The 22427-nt window shown below is 52.9% G+C and overlaps 2 protein-coding genes across 3 annotated transcripts in view; both read left to right on the top strand.

Annotated features, from left to right (window-relative positions):
- Mapkbp1 (mitogen-activated protein kinase binding protein 1) overlaps nt 1-14437 on the top strand; it is a 49924-nt gene extending 35487 nt beyond the window's left edge. The window contains exons 7-31 of one of the 2 annotated variants that reach the window (XM_055592854.1): nt 94-276; nt 544-561; nt 870-1030; nt 1768-1957; nt 2473-2619; nt 2833-3008; nt 3862-3953; nt 4227-4352; nt 4658-4728; nt 4870-4991; nt 5424-5499; nt 5606-5717; nt 6029-6092; nt 6321-6455; nt 6644-6780; nt 6963-7012; nt 8173-8409; nt 8812-8978; nt 9168-9313; nt 9417-9611; nt 9769-9853; nt 10115-10395; nt 10626-11222; nt 11617-11702; nt 12249-14437. In XM_055592854.1, the coding sequence (XP_055448829.1) occupies nt 94-276; nt 544-561; nt 870-1030; nt 1768-1957; nt 2473-2619; nt 2833-3008; nt 3862-3953; nt 4227-4352; nt 4658-4728; nt 4870-4991; nt 5424-5499; nt 5606-5717; nt 6029-6092; nt 6321-6455; nt 6644-6780; nt 6963-7012; nt 8173-8409; nt 8812-8978; nt 9168-9313; nt 9417-9611; nt 9769-9853; nt 10115-10395; nt 10626-11222; nt 11617-11702; nt 12249-12476 (3882 nt within the window). In that variant the 3' untranslated portion in view covers nt 12477-14437. The remainder of the gene's footprint in view (nt 1-93; nt 277-543; nt 562-869; nt 1031-1767; nt 1958-2472; nt 2620-2832; nt 3009-3861; nt 3954-4226; nt 4353-4657; nt 4729-4869; nt 4992-5423; nt 5500-5605; nt 5718-6028; nt 6093-6320; nt 6456-6643; nt 6781-6962; nt 7013-8172; nt 8410-8811; nt 8979-9167; nt 9314-9416; nt 9612-9768; nt 9854-10114; nt 10396-10625; nt 11223-11616; nt 11703-12248) is intronic. The other variant, XM_055592936.1, reaches the window with a different exon arrangement.
- A 114-nt stretch (nt 14438-14551) lies between these two features.
- On the top strand, nt 14552-21541 carry Jmjd7 (jumonji domain containing 7). The gene is made up of 8 exons (XM_055592735.1): nt 14552-14629; nt 19031-19184; nt 19262-19515; nt 19802-19858; nt 20282-20377; nt 20580-20656; nt 20826-20985; nt 21097-21541. The coding sequence occupies exons 1-8, from the start codon at nt 14566-14568 to the stop codon at nt 21183-21185; spliced, it is 951 nt and encodes a 316-aa protein (XP_055448710.1). The 5' UTR covers nt 14552-14565; the 3' UTR covers nt 21186-21541.
- Nucleotides 21542-22427: the final 886 nt, after the last annotated feature.

Genomic DNA, 22427 nt, shown 5'->3' with positions numbered 1-22427 from the left:
GAGGAGTCTCGCAGAACGGGAGCTTGTTCTTGCCCTTTCTTCCTGAGCACCTCACGTCCAGGGCTAGGTGGATAGAGCGGTGTGTCTCCACAGGTGAACGCCACTGTGCCCCTGCTGGGCCGCTCAGGGCTGCTGGGCGAGCTGCGGAACAACCTGTTCACTGATGTGGCATGTGGCCGAGGGAAAAAGGCTGACAGCACTTTCTGTATCACCTCATCGGGGCTGCTGTGCGAGTTCAGTGATCGAAGGCTTCTGGACAAATGGGTGGAGCTAAGAGTAAGTAACTCCGACTCCAGGGTAAGGTCTGGCCTCGTCACAAATCAGGGCAGAGCTGGCCTTGGGGCTCTAGACCCGGGGCTGGGCCTCAGTGCATGCCAGAGGGGACTCCAGGAGAAGACCCAGGGCCAGTCTCAGTGATCTCTTATATTTTTGGTTGTGAGCCTATCCTTTAATGGCTGAGCCATCTCTCCAGCCCAGTGATCTCTATAACTGCCTCCTCTTGCTCTTTCTCTTCTCTCTCCCCTGCTTTCCTCTTCTGCTCAGAACACAGACAGCTTCACAGTAAGTGCTCCTAGGCCTTCCTCTCTTCCTCAGGCTGTTTCTCTCTCTTGCTGGGATTTCCCTACCCTAGCATCTTGGACCTCTGATGCCTAGAAGGATTCCCTGATTTTTGCCCCACCTCACAAGAACTATAGGCCTTCTGGTCACATGCTGCTGGAGGGAGGGCATCTCTAGATGACAACTGAGGGGCTGCCCCTACCTTGGCCTGGCTCTCCTATTACAAGTGACTGCTGCTGAGGGCTTGGGAAGGATAAAACAAGGCTAAATAGGAAGGTAGCCCTTACTGACCTGAGCTGCTCTGCCCACAGACCACTGTGGCCCACTGCATCTCTGTCAGCCAAGAATACATCTTCTGTGGCTGTGCTGATGGCACTGTGCGCCTGTTCAATCCCTCCAACCTGCACTTCCTCAGTACCCTACCCAGACCCCATGCCCTGGGAACAGACATCGCCAGCATCACTGAGGCCAGGTGAGCTATGTGAGGCCCGCTGTTCCATTCAGAGTTTCAGTCAGTACCTCAGGAAACAGAAAGAAGAGCAATGCTTAAAGATCACCTGTGTAGACAAAAGGAATCTGGGTTTCTTGGTAATTGTCAGAACCAAGAGGATTAAATACCCTGGAGGACCATGAGTGTCTCACTCAGTTAGTGTTAGGAACTCAGTTAGTGTTGGCATTAAATCTGGCTGGATGATGGAAGGAAGGAGGGTCATTTTACAGTCGGACATCTTGCTACTATGGAAAGACACAGCCAGCAATCATGCTGGAAGGGAAAGGGTGATGGCTGGTCATTTTTATGGTTCGTAAGTGTCCTCCTCAGTGGTGGTGGTGGTGGTGGTGGTGATTTTGAGGTGCTGGAGATAGTGCTCAGGGCCTTGCGTGTTAGACAAGTGCTCTGCCACTGAGCTTCATTCCTAGCCCCATTTTTGTGGTTTGTATAATAGTCGTGTTTTGATCTCTGTGCAGAAATGCTTACAGAACTATCTAGATTTCGTTGATTGAACCACAGAACTACCTTGTCTGATACTGTTGGTCTGTGAGTTTGTTAGTGTCCTCTGGAAAACACTTGCCCAGCAGCTGGCGTTGGGTCTGCTCCTGGATGGTGTCTCTAGGATATGTGCTTTTGTCTCGTCAGATCGACTTCCTAATCTGGAGGTCTGGAGACAGCTCCCTGTGCTCCTTCACTCTAACTCCCCTCTTTTCTCCCAGCCGCCTCTTCTCCGGAGGGGCTGATGCTAGGTACCCAGACACCATCGCCTTGACCTTTGATCCAACTAATCAGTGGCTATCTTGTGTGTACAACGACCACAGCATCTACGTTTGGGATGTGAGGGACCCCAAGAAAGTGGGCAAGGTCTACTCAGCTCTCTATCATTCTTCCTGTGTCTGGAGTGTGGAGGTACGTGGGATGGGTTGCTGGAGTACCACTGTGAGGGTAGGAAGTGGGCAGGAAGGACAGACAGCCTTAGGTTCCTGCCTCGCTGATTTCAGTGGCTTTCCTGGCGTGGACTCTGGGGCTTGCGTCTAAATGGTAGTGCCTGTGCATCTCGGGCTCCTTGTGTGCCTCTGCCTAGCCCGAATTTTGCCTTATTCTGGGCTCAGGGATCTTAGACCAGTTACTAAACCTGACCAAGCCTCAGCTTCCTTAACTCTAAAATGATGTGTACGGGTCATGCAGTTGTTCTAACAATGAAAAGAAATGACGTGACTGAGACGTTTCGGCGCATAGGAAGAAGTACTGGGTTCGTGGGTTTTCTCAGTGTGTGTGACAGTAATGTGCTGCTTCCTTACTCTCTGTCAGCCATCTGGCTAAGTCATCGCTTGCTGTCTCCATTTCATTACTTTTCCCATCTCCTTGAATAGATAAAATCTCCCGCCAAATGAAAGTCTACTTCTTCTGCTCTGTCCCTTCAGGTCTACCCCGAGGTGAAGGACAGTAATCAGGCCTGTCTTCCCCCCAGTTCCTTTATCACCTGCTCCTCAGACAACACCATCCGCCTGTGGAACACAGAGAGCTCTGGGGTACATGGCTCTACCCTGCACCGAAACATCCTCAGCAATGTGAGCAGAGGCTTGGGCCTCCCATTTCATACTAATGCTCCCATGCCTATGGATTTTGACCTTGTTTTCAGAAACTGGCTTCCCTAATCTTGACCATTCATCTTTTATTTGGCAGGGTTCTATGAGCCAAGAGTAGATTTTGCCCAACATTTGTCACTGCTTGCAGCCATCGTGCATCCTAACCCATCTCTGCTCACCTTTCTTTCCCACTAGGATCTCATTAAGATCATTTATGTAGATGGAAACACTCAGGCTCTGTTGGACACTGAGCTACCTGGAGGAGACAAAGCTGATGGGTCCTTGATGGATCCCCGAGTAGGCATCCGTTCTGTGTGCATCAGCCCCAATGGACAGCACCTAGCTTCAGGAGACCGAATGGGGACCCTGAGGTAATGTCAGTTCTGGCTAGGTCCTGGCTGCCTCCCGTGGTGGCTGGGGTGGTTGGGTCCTCAAGGACAGTACTTTAGGAGGGGTTGTCTCCCCCTAAGACCTCAGAAACAAAATAAATTTCCTAAAATGGAAAGAATGAGCTTACAGTGGAGAGCTCAGGAAAGCCACCTCAGACAAGTGGCACATCACCCACACATTGGCACGAGGAAGCCCATGATACGGTGTTCTTAACAGGACATAGTATTGTTTCTGTGGTGTTCTTGCAAAAAAAAAAAAATGCATATAACTCAGGAGAGGCTCAAAGGAGATACATACAGAAGAGTAACTGTCAGTGCTCTTCAAAAATGTCAAGGTTATGAATGGTAAGGAAGAATGGAAAGACTGTCACAGACTACGGGACACTAAAGAGGGGTGACAAATGCCATTTGGACTCTCAGATCCTGGATCAAATAAGGACATACAGAAAAAATGATGACATTTGAATAAGATATTTAGTTAATAGTATGTAAATGTCCTTGCTCTGATAATGTGCTATTGTTATGCATGTTAATTAAGAACTGGTCAAAGGGCCTCACCATGGTGGTGCACACCTTTAGTCCCAGCTCTCAGGAGGCAGAGGCAGGCAGATCTCTGAGTTAGAGGCCAGCCTGCTCTACAGAGTTCCAGGACAACCAGAAATACACAGTTTGTTTTGTCTTGAAAAACAAACAAACAAACAACAACAAAAAGAACACCTGTAGTATTTGAAGATTTTTTTTAACTTGAAAGTATTTTTTTAAAGGTGATGAGTAGATGTAACAGAAAAAGGAGGTCTCTCCTCTTGCAGCCTGCAGTGACTTCTCATCTTTGTAGGGTACATGAACTGCAGTCACTGAATGAGATGCTGAAGGTAGAGGCCCATGACTCTGAGATCTTGTGCCTGGAATACTCTAAGCCAGACACAGGTAAGGTCTAGCCCAAGCACTGGCAAGGTCTAGCTCTGACATAGGGCTCCTCCTGTCCTGCCAGTGCCATCTTATACCTGTCTTAGCTTCTGATAATCTTGGGTTTTGTAATCATTTGGATCATTTAGTCTTTGCAGGATTTTAAGAAGAGTTCTGTCCCTGTTCTGTGATTCATGTAGCTTTAAGAATATGAGACTCTAGCCACTTGGGACTCTTTACTGGGCATCGTTAAGGGCTGGTTTGTGTGAGCTGTTGAGGTTCTTCCAACTCCAGGTTTGAAGCTGCTAGCCTCAGCAAGCCGGGACCGTCTGATCCATGTGCTGGACGCTGGGCGGGAGTATAGCCTACAGCAGACACTGGACGAGCACTCCTCCTCCATCACAGCTGTCAAGTTTGCAGGTGGGGACTGGGTGGTTGAGGCCATACATCCCTCTATCTACCTACCACCTTGCTGTACTTTGATGAGAAGGGTCTGCTTGGAAGTATGGGGAAGTACCTGGGAGTCATGAGGTTAGGTGGGAAGACAGCTGGAATATAAATTTTCAGTCTAGGAGACCCTGAGCCAGGCAAGTTGGGGTGAGGGTGGAGACATAGGTTTAGTGGGATGCATTCTAATTGGTCGGTCCACCATGGGGGAAAATGAGGAAGGCAGGAGAAGGGCTGCCTTGATATGGTGGAAGCAGCCAGGTCCCTGTCTCCCATAGCCAGTGATGGGCAAGTGAGAATGATCAGCTGTGGTGCAGACAAGAGCATTTACTTCCGAACTGCACAGAAGGTAAGGACTCTGGGCATCCCTGCCAGGGCAGGCGTGGGAATGGGTTTCAGGTTACAGGACAAGCTGGGAAGGGAGGCAGGGTGAATTTTGTGACCTGGTAATGCTTTTGGGTGTGGTCTGCCCATGTCCTCCCTGCTGCAGTCTGGAGAAGGGGTGCAGTTTACACGAACACACCACGTGGTACGGAAGACAACCCTCTATGACATGGATGTGGAACCCAGCTGGAAGTACACAGCCATCGGCTGCCAAGACCGAAATATTCGGTGGGCATTCCCTTCTCAGACTCATTTAAAAATTTAAAAATTCGATTTCTTGATTTTGGGGGAGGAAATCCATGTGCCATGCTGAGCAGGTGGAGGTTAGGGGACTATTTTCAGGAGTGGTGGTTATCTTACCATGACAAGGCTCCTGGAGATCAAACTTAATTCATCCGGCTTGGCAGCAAGGGCCTTTACCCTCTCAGCCATTTTTCTGGGCTCCACTTCTCAGTCTTTCAGGCAGCTCAGTCCCCACACCTGCTTTTTTGTCCAAGCTTTCGAACCCCTCTGAGGCAGCAAAGTGCTTTGCCTCACCTAAGAGAGTGGGCCTCAGGTGTGGAGAGGGCGCTTCCAGAACGAGTGGGGGGTGATGGCAGTGCCTGGACCTGGTGTGCTCCGGCCCTTGGGCCTGCCGTGAACAGGTGCCTTTCTTTACAGGATCTTCAACATCAGCAGCGGGAAGCAGAAAAAGCTGTACAAAGGGTCGCAGGGTGAAGACGGCACTCTCATTAAGGTAAGGACCCAGCGGGACAAGCACAGCACCAGGTGGCGGGGACAGAGTGGCCCTAAAGGAAGAGGGAGTGGCACTTGTCTCCTCGTTCCTCGTTGTGTCTTCCCAGGTGCAGACAGACCCCTCAGGGGTCTACATTGCCACCAGCTGCTCTGATAAGAACCTCTCCATTTTTGACTTCTCCTCAGGCGAGTGTGTGGCCACTATGTTTGGTCACTCAGGTGAGTGTAGCACCCACCTCCCCATTTGAAATTCAACTTTCTTCCCTTGTCTGTTGCCACCCACGACTGCCCATCTGCCCTGGGGGAGGGGTCAATGGACTGAAGCAAGGGTAGGAAGCCCTGTGGCAGAAGGAGGTGGTGGTTGGTACTTTCCCCCTTCTCCACATCAGACTCTTAGAGCACAAAGCCTCTAAGTGTGGATAGAACCTGACCCTCCTCTTCAGCCAGTGTGCATCCCCGGTGCAGGAACAGGCAGGAACTTGGTTGGACCTTCATGACAGTTCATAGACTATATTCTTTACTCTTTACAGAGATTGTCACTGGCATGAAATTTAGTAACGATTGCAAACATCTCATCTCTGTGTCAGGGGACAGGTGAGCAGAAGCACCCTGAGAGGCAGATTCTTCTCTGTCCCTCCTCTCACTTCCTCTCATCAAGTCTCTGGGAAGTGGGTTTGAATAGGGCTATTTCTTGGTGGGGCCTGATGTAGCAGTGGAGGGGGTCTCGGGTCACCTTGCCAATGCACAGGAAGTAGGGCGAATAGTGTTGCTACCTCCAAGAGTCTTTCCCTGCCTCTCACCCAATGCTGTGCTCCACCCTAGCTGCATATTTGTCTGGCGCCTGAGCTCTGAGATGACTATCAGCATGAGGCAGCGCCTGGCTGAGTTGCGCCAGCGACAGCGAGGGTCCAAGCAGCAAGGCCCAACCTCTCCCCAAAGGGCTTCTGGACCCAAACAGTAAGTGGGACAGAGATGGACTCTGCTCATTGTTGTCCACATAATTTGTTGTGATCTCCCTGATCCATGTAGAATCTGGTATTTAGCAGCGCCAGTGTCTCCCAAGACCTTCCTTCTCATGCAAAAGCCCATCGTGTTGGCTTCTTCACCCATGAGGCTTCTCTCCCTGTGACTTTTCTTGGACTCAGGCACCAAGCTCCAGTGATACCCCCTTCTGGACCAGCTCTTTCCTCAGACAGTGACAAGGAGGGAGAAGATGAGGGTACCGAAGAAGAAGAACTGCCAGCTCTGCCCATCCTTGGCAAGAGCACCAAGAAAGATCCAGGTTTGTGGCAGCAGTGGGGAAGGCAGACAGGTGTTAGCTGGTATAGAGGTTAGATAAGTTCATCTGGACCATGGAGCCATCACAGAGGTCACACAGAGGAAGGGGATGTTGTGGGATGCTGGTCCCAGAGGTGGGTGGGTAGGAAACAGTCCTTCTGACTGCCTGTTTCTGTCTGGCCTCAGGCTCTAGTCCAGCCCTGCTCCGAAGCCTGTCTCACTGGGAAATGAGTCGGGTAAGTTTCCATCACTGAAATGTGGTTCCAGGGGTATTAGAAGTGAGAGTAACATCAGAGACCCCTGTGCCCTTGTGAGGCATTTGGGCATAGGATCTGCCCACATGCTCCATTCCTGTTTCCAAAGAAGGCCTATCATTGAGGTCAGGCAGCTGGTCTGATCTGGGATAAGGAATAAGGGGAACCTCAGTCTTTCCTTCCTGTACCAGGTGAGCTCAGCTCCACTATACATTCCAAGAGTCGCTTGATTTTGTTTTGAGACATGGTCACATGGTCTCACTATGCAGCCCTGGATGGCCTGGAACTCACAGAGATTCACAAGGCCTTTCTTTGCCTCTGAGAGCTGAGAATAAAGGCCTGTGCCACACACACTGCTTAAACAAAACCAGACAACAATTACAAACAAGCAGCATGTGCTGACGAGTAAAACGGTGTGTGAGTCACATGGTTAGAATGAAAGGCCAGGAAATCCAAGGGCCAGCAAGTAGAAATCCAGAGAAATTATAGCTCTGAAGACCCCAATGAGGAAGTTAGTTCAGAACAGTCAGAGGGGAAAGGCCACAAGAAGGCCTGTTGCTAGGTGGCTGTTTCAGAGTGCCTAAGAGGGATAGACATTTCAGCAAGCCCCAAAGCAGCGCAGTGCTCACATGTCCCAAGTTGGGATTTGGAGCCCAGCATTCTGTGTTGTTGGTAGCAGTCCCACAGAGTGGCAACGCCATGGAGTCTGGTGCTCCCTGGCCACGCTGGGCTCTCAGTCCTTCGTTGTTGGTTGGTCCTTAGTGCTAAGATGGGATTCTTGGTTCTGTTGGGTATCTTCAGAGAATAGGATTATTTAGAGCCCTACCTCTAGACTGTGTAAGACGCCAGGTGAAGGCGGAAACTAGAGAGGTTCCTATTTTGAGGATCTAGACTGCGGCTCATAGTGTGCACTCTTGAGCCCCTCACTATCCCACATGGACTTGGACTAGTCACTGAAATTCTCTGTGCTTCTGTTTCCCTCCTGTGTCGGGCCGGGGATAATTGTGCTGCCTTCTCTGTAAGATTGTTATAGAGACAAAATAAGTTAGTGCGTAGAAGGTTCATACAAAATAGATACACAAACGTGTATGTGTTGATAGCATGATTCTGACTATTACTACTTTTTCACCTACAACCACCAGGCACAAGAGACTATGGAGTTTCTGGGCCCACCTCCTGTAGTGAACACAGGACCCAAAAGAAGAGGGCGCTGGGCTCAGCCAGGCGTGGAGCTGAGTGTCCGCTCCATGCTGGACTTGAGACAGCTAGAGACCTTGGCCCCAAGCCCTCGAGGCCCCAGCCAGGACTCACTGGCTGAGTCCCCAGCTGGTCCTGGGAAGCATGGTCCACAGGCTCCTGAACTCTCATATGCTAGCCAGGTGAGTCAGCTTGCAACCAGCTCCCTCGAGACCTCAGGAAGCCTCAGGTAGCCTTGTGCTAGCAGCTGAGGCTTGAGCATGGGGCATCTATGGTTTCTCTGTCTCTTTGTCACATGGGTCATCTGAAATGCAGCTGTAGCAGGGCTGGCTGGGCTGTGTGGTGACTGGGGTGGGCCAGGAGGCAACGGTAGCTTTTGGGAGGCCTCTTGGTGTTAAGTGGCCTAGAGCCTGGCAATCTGAGTGCTACTATGGCTCGTCTAGAAGCCTGCAGTGCCGGCTGGACCTGGCCTCCTGCTGCCTGTCCCCAGAGCTGCTGCGTACCAAATCCTCGCCTACTGCTGCCTCCTCTCAGCACCCTCTTCTCACCTTCTCACAAGTGCCCCTTTCTTTGTGTGTTTCTAGAATGAAAAGGCCCCCCAGCTTCAGGCTTCCCAACCCTGTTCCTGTCCCCACATTATCCAGTTGTTGTCACAAGAGGAAGGAGTCTTTGCCCAAGATCTGGAGCCTGCACCCATTGAAGATGGTATTGTCTACCCGGAACCCAGTGACAGCCCCACCATGGATACCAGGCAAGGGTTGTGCCCTGGCCAGGGCTCAGGGGGCCATGTAGCCCCTAGTCTTGCTTTCCTTCTGAGATTTTTCAGTTAAGCCACTCAGGGTCTGCCTCTACCTCATTCCTACTGTGCTCACAGGCAGGACTTCAGTAGACTGCTGACCCCCGCTCACTTTTTCCTTTCCTTTGCTGGCCTTCCTGGCAGTGCTTTCCAGGTGCAGGCTCCAAGCCGAGGGTCCCTAGGAAGAGTGTACCCAGGCAGCAGGGGCTCAGAGAAGCACAGTCCTGACAGTGCGTGCTCTGTGGATTACAGCAGCAGCCGGCTCTCCAGCCCTGAGCACCCCAACGAAGGTAAGGCTGCAACACGAGGAAAGGGACGATTGGCTGGAGCAGGGGAGGCAAGACCCATGACTGATAGGTACAGTGTGATGCCTCTTCCCTCCCCCACATCCAGACTCTGAGAGCACAGAGCCCCTAAGTGTGGATGGCATCTCCTCAGACCTTGAAGAGCCAGCCGAGGGTGATGAAGAAGAGGAAGAAGAGGGAGGCACTGGCCTCTGTGGGCTACAAGAAGGCAGCCCTCATACCCCGGATCAGGAGCAGTTTCTAAAGCAGCACTTTGAGACTCTGGCCAATGGGGCTGCTCCAGGTGTGGTGAGGGGCCCAGCCTTCAGTTACTGCGTCTGCCCTCCTCTCTGCCATGCCTAGCCGAGAGAGAGGCCTGGCAGGCGGTGCCTGAGGTTTCTTTGTAGGGGAGGCAAGAACTGAACTTCTGACTCAGTCCGTGATTTCTATGCCTCCTGCAGGGGGTCCAGCACGAGTCCAAGAAAGAACAGAGTCTCGGAGCATCTCATCACGATTCCTGCTGCAAGTGCAGACCTCCCCACTCAGGTACAGACCAGCCCCTTCATGGCTCTGCTGACCTGGTGCTCCTGCACCTGGCATAGTATGTAGCCCTCTTCTCTCCTTTCCCTAAGGGTACTTTGTACTCTTAGGGTTTGAAACAAGTGGCCTCACTCCAACCCTGTCTTGCTTTGTGCCTGTCCTCTCCTGCTGTCTCTCTGTCTATGAGAGCATCTGGCCATCTTAGAGGGAGATAAACACTGAGCCTTCTCTGGGCCTTCTTCTGAACCCTTTCCATTCTCCCTGTAGGGAACCATCCCTGTCCTCCTCAAGCTTGACCTTGTCAAGACCTGACCAGGTGGCACAGGTATCCGGTGAGCAGCTAAAAGGCAGTGGTGCCACTCCCCCAGGAGCACCCCCGGAAAAGGAACCCTCTTCTGGCAACTCCGGCCCCCAGCGGGTGGCCCCCGTGCTGTTGCCACGACGTCGTAACAACCTGGACAGCAGCTGGGCCCCCAAGAAAGTGGCTGCAACCCGCCCCTTAGCTGCACTCCAGAAAGCCCAGTCGGTGCACTGTCTAGTAGCACACGGTGAGGACCCTGTTGAGTTCAGCTCCAGGAAGTGGGGGATGGGGGACATGTATGTGGGCGTGCTGGAGGAAGGTGGGCTGGTGTGGCCCTGGCGTGTCACCATGCCTGCCACTGCGTGTCCCTTAGTGGTCAAGTATGGGCCAGGGGGAGTAGCCACTAGGGATTGAGCCCTAGCATTTGGCATACCTTCCTCACCACCTGACTTGCATCTGTCCCTGTCTCCAATGCAGATGAGGTGCCTTCATCGCGTCCACTGCCCTCCCGGGAGGTGGAAATCCAAGGCAGCTTAGGATCCCTGCCACAAGCTGATGGCCACCCATCTCGGCCCCACTCCTACCAGAACCCCACCACCAGTTCTATGGCCAAGCTAGCTCGCAGCATTTCTGTTGGTGAGAACCCAGGCCTGGCTGCTGAACCTCAAGCTCCTACACCAGCACGAATCTCACCATTCAACAAACCAGCTCTACCTAGCCGGGCTCACCTTGTTTTGGACATCCCCAAACCACTTCCTGACCGTCCTACTCTGACCACATTCTCACCTGTTACCAAGGTCCTGGTCCACAGTGAAGCAGAACAGTCTGGCTCCCTGGTGAACCTAGGAAAGGCTCACACTGTGGTTGAAAGAGGAGCCTGTTTAGGGGAGGGAACCACTCATAAACCTAGGACAGAGTGCCAAGCTCATCCTAGCCCCAAACACCCCTGTGCCCAGCAACTGCCAGTCAGCAACCTCCTCCAAGGCCCTGAGCGCTTGCAGCCCCCAACCCCCGAGAAGACTCCTAACGCCATGGAAGGCACCAGGCCAGGGGCAGCCCCGAGCCAGGACCCAGGTATGCAATGCTCTCTAGTCTCATCTCATCCCATTCTCTCTTTTGGCCACTTTTCTGGCTCCATCTCATTTCTGTGTGTTCAGCCTTTGGCTTTTTTTTTTTTTTTGTCGTATTGCTCCTGTCTTGGTCCGTAAGTCACACCTCTGATGGTGAGACACTCCTGCCCGCTTCACCGTCTCCCTATGACCCACCGAGCCCTTTAGTGTGTTCTAGATGCTGGGGTAGAGCGAGGGCTGGCTTTTCCCTCTGCACTTTGTCTGTGTGGTGTCGGGGAAGGTGTTGAGAGCGGAGCAAGAGGCGGGGACCATGGGCTGCTGCGGATGACAGCACTGCCGAGAGCCTAGGTTGGGGTGTCTGAAAGAGCAGCTGGACCTCCCTGGTGTTTGTCCTTCAGAACTGGCCTTGAGCCTGCAACAGTGTGAACAGCTTGTGGCAGAGCTCCGGGGGAATGTACACCAGGCCGTGCACCTCTACCGCTCGGTGAGTAGTGGGCAGAAACGGGTGGGCTGACAGCCTGCCCAGCTTGCTCGATGTGTGACAGCTGAGTGTCTGTCTAGAACAGTAAAGGTTCATCAGCGTACTGGCTGATGAGAGGGTCAGAGCCAGGCCTCTCAGCCCCAGGATCTGGCTAAGAAGTAGAGCCCTCAATATGGGATTATAGCTTTGAATACCATATTGTTCAAGAAAATCCCAATCCATGCCTATTGTCTCAGTGTAACTATTAATAGAAATGCTTTTTTTTTATATCCCAAAATGGTTTGGGCACTTTAGATACAGAAACAATTTTTACAGTGCCACGTTTGAAAGAGAAAAAATTACAGCCTGTGTGACTTATTGGGTACAGTGGTCAAGCAGAAGTAGATGGTTCTGTTAGTCTGGAGGGATCCTTATCTGGGTCACAGTGATGTTGTGTGTGGAACCGCCAGGCAGTCCTTTCTCCTGGGCAGGCTAGGCCCCTGTAGATCCGCCTTTTCTATAGTCACTCTCTACTGTTCTTCCTTTTTACTTCCTGTGTTCTTGTTGCAGGTGACGAGCTGTAAGACACCTTCAGCAGAGCAGAGTCACATCACCCGTCTCCTGAGAGACACCTTCTCCTCCGTGCGGCAGGAGCTGGAGGCCCTGGCCGGGGCTGCGCTGTCCAGCCCAGGTGGCAGCCCTGGGGCTGTGGGGGCTGAGCAAACTCAGGCCCTGTTGGAGCAGTACTCAGAGCTATTGCTTCGAGCTGTGGAGCGGCGCATGGAGCGCAGACTCTGAGTTCCTCAAGCCTGTCCCAAGAGAAATGCTCCCCATTCCAAACTCTAGCCCTTCGTCCACTCATCAAAATCTGTGAGAATGTCTGGAGTGGATAGCAGGGATCAGTGCTCAGAGGCAAAGCAGCCTTCCCAGCTGCTCCTCATGGGCCCCTGTATTTATTAATTTATTTCCCTGACTGTTGCCTCACTTCCTTGGGACTCCTGCCTCTAAAGCCCATCCCGTGGCTCTTAGCAGGACAGATCTTGAGTCTTTGTCATCTTGGTGCTGTGAGGGGTAGCAGGGCAGCCTGCCTCATCTGGGGACACTGGGAAGGGCTGGCCTTCTCTTCTTAGAAGCCATTTGAAGTTACTTCAGGGATCAGCTCCCTGGGGTGGAGCATACACAGGGTACTCTGGGGTAGAGATGAAAGGTGACGTGGTATGGAGGGCCCTAGAGCCAACTGTAACCTTTACCTCTACTCCCACGGCAGCTGCTCCCTCCAGCTGTCAGAGCAGGGGTGGTTTCCCCAACTCCTGGCAGCTGAGAAAAGTATTGCTGCCTGACCTCCAGGGTGTTCCCAGCCATTACAAGACTTGAGTTGGTGTCAGGACCTGAGCCCCACATTCCACTCCCGTTCTTCCTGCAAGAGAGCCCCAGCATCTTCTACCCCATCCTTTTTTTTTTTTTCCTTGTGGAGCTGGTTGTGGGTTTTGCTGCAGGACAGTAAAGCCCTCCACTGGGCAAACATAAAGCCTGGCCTATTCTCCTCAGGGTTGTTCTCCAGCCCTGTCTCCAGTGGACTGTTGAAGTCCCAAGGACCACTTTTCTCCCTACAGCCTGGGCAACGCGCAATCAGAAACTTGTATTGGAAGTACCCTCATGGTTTACAGGGCACTGGCCCACCTTCCTAGAACCTTGCCCCCCCCCCCCACAATTGAATACAGAGTTGAGCGCTTATTATTAGAATACTTGCCTGGCTTGTGTGTCCCTGGTTTCTTTGCATTTTGCCCCAGCTTCACTAGCCTGGATTAGTTAGAACTCTTATCCGGAAATATGGAAAGGAATGGAACACACTAAACTTAAATTCTGGGTTCTTGGTGCCTGCAGCCAGGCTGACAGGACATGGCCTCTGGGACACCTGGCTTGCGGAGGAGGCTCTTTTTCAAAGACAGTGCTGGGCGTCCAGAGATACTGGATAGTGGAGGCTGTGGAGTTGGGGCTCTGGGCAAGAGACACACTGGAAAAGTTAAGAGGTGGACAAGTAGGTGGCAGAGGTAGGGGGATAGAATTGTAATTGTTAGAGGGTGAAGAAAAGGCATAGGCAGGTGTAGGTCGGAGCAATTAGTGAGATGGTTGCAGAATTGGAATGAATGTGTGTGTCTGGGCCCTCCCTCCTCCTCCATCAGGTAAGGCAGAGTGACTTTTCACCAGGCCTGGACTACAAAGATCTGTAGAACCCGCAAAGGCAGAAGCTAGAAGGAAACTGGGTTTTAATGGGTGCTTAGCTTTGTTGGTTTAGCCTGAGTGTCCTGAGTACACCAAACCATTTATTCCCATTTTTTTTTCTACCACCCCCATAGCCAAACCCCTAGCCCAAAGAACTGTAACAGCTGGAGGTGGAGCCATTGGCAGCTTGAGGGTTAGCAAATCCGCCCACTGCAGTAGGGCTACCCTGACCTCCTCCAGGCTCTTAGAGGTCCTTAGCTAGCCTGCCCTTTTCAAGGGAGCGGGTCTTTCCTTGCGCCTCTACCCTGCATGGGTGGGGGCTTGTGGCCAGCGGCGCTGTCCTCTTCTGCATGTCTGAAGCCACTGGCAACTGCTGCCCACGTCCGGATTTGCCCCGTCCCAGTTTTGAAAGCCCCTTATTTATAACTTTTATACTGTGGCGCCTGTCTCCTCCCCGGCCGTACGGGGTGGGGGCTGTTTTAACGTCTCATTTGTACCTATGTATGAAGTTGTCAATAAACACAATCATTTGTTAACTGGCTAGCAAATTCCGAAGAAGGCGCCGCTCCATGCTCCTCCTCGAAGGGCGGGGCGAGGGTGGGCACAGGGGCGGGGCTGCGGCCCTGAAGCGGAAATAGGGGCGGGTTCTCTTCCCGCGGCCCTCATGGCGGAGGCGGCTCTGGACGCGGTGCGGAGGGCGTTGCAAGAGTTCCCGGCGGCGGCTCGCGGTGAGTGGACTCACAGGCAGCAGCGTCCGCGCCAGGACAACGTGGAGGGAGCCGGGGGTGCCGGGAACTCGGATCGTGTGTGCAGGAGTGCCGACCGGTGGCCACACATTCCTCAGCTCGCACGCCCGACTGCCCGCCCAGCGCCGCTCCCACGTTAGTCACAGCGTCACTCTCAAAGCCAGCCGGGTGCTGAGTCCCGTGCTCTGCTCTGCTGCACTCGGTACAGAGCCTCTAATGTCCCGGCTGCCGGGGGGGGGGGGGGGCATCTGAATGAGCAGTCGGCCTGCTCATTCAGACTCCAAGCTCTGAGGAGTGTAGGCAGCCGCACAAAACGGTCTTGGTTGTTCCTCAATTAGATGTTATGTTTCTTCTTCCTCTGCTCCTCAGTACCTCATTCCTTTTTTTTGTTTTTTTCCTTTTTGCTAAATCATCTCTTACTGAACAGCAGTGCAGGCACCTTTGTTCGTAATGTAAATTAAAATAAGCTTCACTCCCAATTCTGTCTTTCCAGAGAAACTGTTTTACTGTAAATCTACTAAGCAGGTTTTGCTCTGTCTTAGAGGGCATCCCAGGTGCCTCTGCCTCGATTTTTCACACCTGTGAACCAGTGTGCCCATTATTGATAGGCAGGTATTTTAACCGGTTTTAAGTAAGTCTACGAATATATGACTTTATTTAACAAAGCTTAAGTATCTCTGGGTGCCAGAATGTGTATGCTCTGTGTGGTTAAACTTGGCAACCGGTGCCTTTACCTGCTGAGCCATCTCAGCAGCCAGAGGGGATTTAGGTTACATCATTAAACGAGCTGGAGAGATGGCTCCGTGGGTAAAGTGCTTAAGCACAAGATGATCCGAGTCCAGATCCCCAGCACCCATGTAAGACGCTGGGTGTGGTGATGGTGCATGTCTGAAGGGGTTCCGGAGCTTGGAGGTAGAGGCAGGAGGACCCCAGGGGCCAGCCAGCCTAGCAACTGATGAGCTCCAGATGCAGTGACTTTGAGAAAATAAAGTGGAGAAGGATAGACACCTGATGCCAACTGCCTCCCCACATGCATGCACAGGCATACGCCCCCACACACGCGCAGAGAGAGAGAGAGAGAGCTCTGTCTCCACACACAGGAGGGGAGAGAGAGCTCTGTCTCCATCCAGCTTCCATTCTCAGGGAGCAAACAATTATGTTACCAGCTGTGTCACACAGAAAGTGGTTAGAACAGTGGTTCTCATCCTACGGGTTGTGACCCCACAGGGGTCAAATGTCAGATATCCTGACTGTCAGATGTTTACGTTATGACTCATCACTAGCAAAATTACAGTTATGAAGTAGCAATTAAATCCTTTCATGGTTGGGCGTTCAGGGCAGCAAGCACCACACGCGAACTATATTAAAGGGCTGCGCAGTGTTCGGAAGGCTGAGAACCACTGGGTCAGAGGATGGTTGCAGAGTCAATGGAGCCCTCGAAGGGCGTGTCCCTGCAGTGTACAGGGACCAGTGAGGACTAAGCCTGGAACATGCTTTGTGTCTATGTTTATTTTTGTCAGTTATAAATTCTTCTTTATTTTTTAATTTTATGTACATTTGTGTTTTGCCTGCATGTGTGAGGGAGTCAGATCCTCTGGAACAGGAGTGATAAACAGTTGTGAGCTGCCAGGTGGGTGCTGGGAGTCTTAGCTGCTGAGCCATCTCTCCAGCCCCAGTTATAAATTCTTAACAGAATTCCTGGGTCAAAGGAATTGTTTGGAGTCCAGTTTGAAGCTCCAGGGGGAAAAAATAGTCAGTCTCTGAAGGAAATGGTGTGCAAATACAACTGACATAGTTACAGAAAATCCAAAGGAAAGAAAAGGGCAGTTTCAGGCCAGGTGGTAGGGAGCCATGCCTTTAATCCAGCAGTCAGGAGGCAGAGGCAGGAGGATCCCAGAGTTCCAGGATAGCCTGGTCTACACAGAGAAACCCTGTCTCAAAAACAAAGAAACCCAAACAAACAAATGGCAGTCTCTGCATATTCTTAAACTCCAGGGTAGAGTAACAGAGGTAGTGTTTTCCTAGCATGTAGGAGATCCTGGGTTCAATCTCAAGCTTTGCAAAACAGTCAGATCCCAAAGGGTAACTCAGGTGTCCTGGACCCCAGTTCCCTTCTATGACTATTTCTTTGTGGAGTTGCTGCCCTCCCCTGTCTGCTTGGTAATTCTAACCCTATTCAGGGCAGCAAGCACATAACTAGCTGTTTTCATTGCAGTTTTCCTGGCCCACCAATGACTTCTCACGTGGTTCTTAGTTAGGGGTTCCATTACTATAAAGAGACACCAGGGCAACTCCTATAAAGGCTGTTTCATTGGGGCTGGCTTACAGTTTGCAGTTTAGTCCATTATCGCCATGGCGGGAATCATTGCAGCATCCAGGCAGACATGGTGCTGGAGAAGTCAAGAGTTCTACATCTTGATCTAAAGGCAGCCAGGGGAGCCTCTGATTCTGCAGTAGATGGAGCTTGAGCGTAGGAGACCTCAAAGCCTGCCTGTACAGTGCCTCACTTCCTCCTCCAGCAAGGCCACACTCCCTAGAGTGCCATTCCTCCTCCATCAAGGCCACACCTCCTAAGAGTGCCACGCCCACTCCATCAAGGCCACACCTAATAGTGTCATTTCCTATGGCTAAGCACTCGAACACATGGGCCAAACCTATTCAAACCACCACAGGTTCCAATTTCCAATTTAAAGACACTCATTTTCTGGCTGATTGCAAGGCAGGGTAGTCAGCCTGGAGCTGTAACTGTGAGCATGCTCTAGGGGGTAAATTTGTGAAGAGTTGCATTAAGTGCTGGTTGGGACCAAAGCATTTTGGTCAGACATTAAGGCTGAACATTAACAAAGCGATGCGCTGTGCTCTCTAAAAGCCAAGAGAGTAAGCGGCAGGAACAGTCCAGCCAGAGCAAAGGGCATGTGGTCAGGGTTAGGCATGAGACGGGAACAAAGCAGACTGGGAAGAAATGGGCTGGGCTCAGACATGGACTGAGTTCGGCCAGTGAGCCACCAAAGGATCCTTCTCTAGTTGTGTGACAAGGTGAGATTGCAGTTCAGATGACAGCTGTTCTTGAGAGGGAGTGGGATGCCACCAGAAACACCAGTCAGGGTGTGCGTCACTTTCATTTGACTTTGAAAAATATTTGCTGAGCACCTACTGTGTGCTACGGTGCTATTGTAGAGATGCGCTTGGAAACATGACACTCATTCAAGCCATTGTGGTGTTTCTGTTCTGCTGAGACAGACCAATAAACAAATGGGTGAAAGAAAACATACAAGGTCAGGTAATGATAAATCTGTGGAGAAACACTAACTAGGCAAGGAGATGAGGATTGTTTCTAACAAGTGGCACTTTAAAAGGGGGTGGTCAGGAAAGGAAGCTTCATCAGGGTGACATTGGACCTAAAGCAGCAGAGGGAAGGAAAGGGTGGACTTAGAGATGGCCAGGCCAAGGGTGGGATTGGGTATATTATAAAAGATTTCAGAGCCAGGTTTGGTGTCACACACACAGGATGACCTTGAACTTACAATGTAACTGAGGGTGGTTTTGAACTGATGGTCCGGCCACCACCTCCCAGGTGCTGGGTTTATGGATGTGAGCCGCCATATCAGTTTAAGGGCTACACAGAGCCACCTAAAATGTCTCCATAGGTGGCACAGTGCACAAGTGTTGGTCCTTGGTGGCTAAGGATGCTGCCGGCTGTTCCATGAGGCCCTGAGCTCACCTCAGCCCCCACCTGTCTTCTGCTGTTGTGGCTGGGCAGTTACCTCTCTAGATAGATAGGCTGCAAACTGGGATCGTCCTCCCATATCCACACTGGCCAGGCCCAGTACTGGGTCCGTGAAGAGACACCATGACTCCCGCAACTCTTGTAAAGGAAAACAGTTGGGGGGCTGCCTTACAGTTTCAGAGGTTTAGTCCGTTACAGTCGTGGCAGGAAACATGGTGGCATGCAGGCAGACGCGGAACTGTGAGTTCTGCGTCAGGATCCACAGGCAGCAAGGAGAAACTGTCACACTGGCCAGACTTGAACTTCTAAGACCTCAAAGCCCAGCTCCAGCAACACACTTCCTCCAACAAGGCCACACCGCCTCATAGTACTACTCCCTATGGGCCAGGCAGTCACACCCGTGAGTCCATGGGGGCCATCCCAGAGCCAGGCCCCACCCCATTTAGCCTGTGGCCACCAGCTCAGTGATTCCCTTTCCTAATGGACGCTGCTGAGAGTTTGCATCTCCAGGGTAAAGAACCGAGGGCTTCACTCTACAGGCTTCCTTGGCCAGCAGCAATCTTGCCTAGGATGTCCGTGAGGGAGGGTTTCTTGTGCAGACAGTGTGACAGAAGTTGGCTCCCATTAACCACCGCCACCCCCGTTTCTTCCTTAAGACCTCAATGTGCCTCGTGTTGTGCCCTACATGGAGGAGCCTCCAAGTCCCCTCTGCTTCTACCGGGATTGGGTGTGCCCCAATAGGCCCTGCATTATCCGCAATGCTCTGCAACACTGGCCAGCCCTCCGGAAGTGGTCTCTGCCCTACCTGAGGTAAGGCGTTCCTTCGGGGGCGGGGTGGACCAGTGGTCATCAACCGCAGACGACAGACCAGGCTTTCGTTTCTTCAGAGCCACGGTGGGCTCCACCGAGGTGAGTGTGGCCGTGACCCCAGATGGTTATGCCGATGCTGTCCGTGGGGACCGCTTTGTGATGCCTGCCGAGCGCCGCCTCCCCGTAAGCCGCGTGCTCGATGTGATAGAGGGTCAGGCCCAGCACCCAGGGGTCCTCTACGTACAGAAACAGTGCTCCAACCTGCCCACTGAGCTGCCCCAGCTTCTGGCTGACATTGAGTCCCATGTGCCCTGGGCCTCCGAGTCACTGGGTGAGTGGAGGGGGCATGGGGATGAAGTGGGGAGAAAGGGTTCAGCTTGCTTGCCCTTTGTCTGCCTTTTGGTTTTGGTTCTGTGGGGTCAAGTGCCACCTACCTGCCCGCCCCATGCCTTGACAAAAGAGCAGATACCCTAAAAGGGGCTGCTGCCTCTTCTGCACGCTCCCAGTCTCACCTTCTCCCAGACTCCTTTGCTCTCCCTTGCCCCCATCTAGATTTCTGCCTAGCTGCCCTCTGCATGATGTTCCTCCTCCTGGCACTAACTCGCTGCGTCCCACAGGAAAGATGCCCGATGCTGTGAACTTCTGGCTGGGGGAGGCAGCTGCAGTGACCTCCTGTAGGTGTGGAGACCCCCGAGGCAGGGAGGGCGCTGGTGGGGCAGAGGGGAGAAAGAAGGGCAAGCCGCTCCCTCGGCTCTCCACTGGTATCGTGGACATTACAGAGAGTCTCTCTTGAGAACGGGGGCATTGGGGGGCAGGGTGCACCATACCCGCTGGGTCTCTAGAAGCCTCCTCAAAAGTAAGGTAGATGGGAGGACTGAGCGCAGGAAGCAGAGCCTGTTGCTGACGTGACGAAGGGGGCCCCGCATCCAGTCGCTGGTAGCCGGCTGTGATGCTTGCTGGAGTCCTTGGAATCTCCCCAAGTCCGCTGGCCCTCCGTAGGCTTCTCCCTTCTCTGTAGGCTCTGTTGGGGTGTGGGGCTGAGGGCGGGGGGGGGCTGCTTTCCTTCCCTCAACTCCAGGCCTTCCGTGTGTCGGCAGTGCACAAGGACCACTATGAGAATCTGTACTGTGTGGTCTCTGGCGAGAAACGCTTCTTGTTACACCCGCCCAGCGACCGGCCCTTCATCCCCTACGGTAGGTAACATGAGCTAATAGGAGCTGGTGGCCACTGGTGGAGGCAGCCCAGCATGAGCCCACGGTAGGCTGGGTGCCCAGGCTGGGGTTCAGCCACGGAGCCCCAGCCCTCCATTCTCTGCGTGAAGGGAACACTGAGCTGGTTATGGTGTTGGGGGTCTGACCAGCTGTTGGTCACTTGTCTCCCTAACCTTGCCTTCAGGTCTATACACACCAGCAACCTACCAGCTGACCGAAGAGGGCACTTTTAGGGTGGTGGATGAGGAAGCCATGGAGAAGGTGTCTGTCCTGTTCTTGGGCTGTGGGGAGGGGGAATAGGCACCCACGGCCTGGGGAGGTGGCATCCACTCTGGAAATCCCTGGGTTGTGCCTCTTCAAGGCTGAGGGGAGAGAGCCAGAGCCCGTGGGTGCCTTAGGGCCTGCTCCCAGGCAGCTGCTGTGTCTCTAGGTGCCCTGGATCCCGTTGGACCCCTTGGCTCCAGATCTGGTGCGGTACCCTAGTTACAGCCGGGCCCGGGCCCTCCACTGCACAGTGCGTGCCGGCGAGCTGCTGTACCTGCCGGCTCTGTGGTTCCACCATGTGCAGCAGTCCCACGGCTGCCTTGCTGGTAAGGGGCAGCCAGCGGGCAGGCCTTGTCATGGCCCAGCAAGGTATTGGGGTGGGGGTGGCTCCGGCTTAAAAGAGGGGCCTCACATCTAGGTCCCTCTCCTCTCCACAGTGAATTTCTGGTATGACATGGAGTATGACCTCAAGTATAGTTACTTCCAGCTGATGGACTCCCTTACTAGGGCCGCAGGCCTTGAATAGTGGGACCCCCACAGACACTGCAGAGGACAGCGGCGGAGGGGGGATTGATTCTTGAGGCAGCCTGGAGTTTGACTACGCACTGGCTGCCGCCCAGGTTCCTGCCTGCGTTGAGATCATCCTTGAAGGAACTTGGAGGACCAGGAGATGCCAGGCAGGTCTGGGTGAGGATGCCCAGGAAGTTGCCACACAGGTGACGGGGTGATCGGGTACAGCAGTCATAACCTTGGCTGAGTCACTGCATGGCAGCATCAATCCTCTGGCTGTAAAGTGGATAATAATGGCTCTAGCTCCCAGGGCTGTTGTGGAAAGAGACATGGGCCAACACAGAGGAAGCAGTCAATAAAAGATGCCGTCGATGTATTTGTTCTCATATTTCCCATCACAGTTGCCTTCCATGGCCTGCTGAGGGCTTGAAGGTTCAGGTAAAGGTTTCAGGGTGACCCTAAGTGCCAGATCCAAGCCTGCGATGCTGCCCACGGTAGTTGTGGTGTAACTGGCTGCCTGGAACTTGATTGGCTCAGGGCCACCAATGCTAGCTTGTCTAGCTTGTCCCAGAGTCTTTGCTTTTCTAGGGAGCCCTGAGGGTGACCCCGTTCTACAAGTATAAACAGGAAGGGACAGGAACCATGTACCTCCTGAGCTGCTCTCTGAGGAAAGGGTTGACACCCTGACTCCTCTCTCACCCGGCTGAAGAGCAGGAAGAGCCCCTACCCCTGCATGCCAACCCACAGGCCACCCAGTTCCAGGGGTGGAGGCAGCCTAGACATGGCTTTGAAGGGCTGTTTTATGTGCGAGCCACTCCTCACAAGGCTGTGATGGGGCCTGAGGTTCTCTTCTGAGATTGCCCAGGGCTGCAGTTCAGACTGGGCTTTCCTGTCATACTGGTACTGGGAAGGAGGTTGCGAAAGAACCCACCAACGACATGATGCTCAGCCCCACTCTTCACTGCTGATTTGGGGGGCCACTGTCTGCTGTCCTGCTCAGCCTCTGGCAGCAAGTTCTCCCAGAACCCCCTCCTCTAAGTTAGGGCTGGTTGGCTGGCCCAGCCAGCAACAACTGCAGAGAATGGACTTCAGGGAGCCTGTGGTAACTCCAGGAGGTGTCACTGACTCCAGCATTGGCTTAAGGTGTCTCACTTCCTGGGCAGGTGGCTGGGTCAGCAGTGGGCGTGGGGCTTGGGAGGAGTGGAGGAGTCTGTGGGAGGGATTCAAGAGGAATGTGTGGCTAGTTGGTTCACCTTGG

This window comes from Psammomys obesus, unplaced genomic scaffold, assembly GCF_907164565.1.
Source record: "Psammomys obesus unplaced genomic scaffold, mPsaObe1.curated_primary_1811, whole genome shotgun sequence".
In the NCBI taxonomy this organism is placed as follows: domain Eukaryota; kingdom Metazoa; phylum Chordata; class Mammalia; order Rodentia; family Muridae; genus Psammomys; species Psammomys obesus.
Note: the sequence above shows the minus strand (reverse complement) of the source record. Positions and strands in the feature narration are given on the sequence as shown.

What these genes read in the sequence shown, in the direction of transcription:
- Jmjd7 (XM_055592735.1), top strand. Translation starts at nt 14,566, where the DNA reads ATGGCGGAGGCGGCTCTGGACGCGGTGCGGAGGGCGTTGCAAGAGTTC. An exon ending in CTGGGCCTCCGAGTCACTGG is followed by an intron (nt 19,516 to 19,801) that starts GTGAGTGGAGGG and finishes TGCGTCCCACAG; the next exon opens with GAAAGATGCCCGATGCTGTG. An exon ending in GGCAGCTGCAGTGACCTCCT is followed by an intron (nt 19,859 to 20,281) that starts GTAGGTGTGGAG and finishes GTGTGTCGGCAG; the next exon opens with TGCACAAGGACCACTATGAG.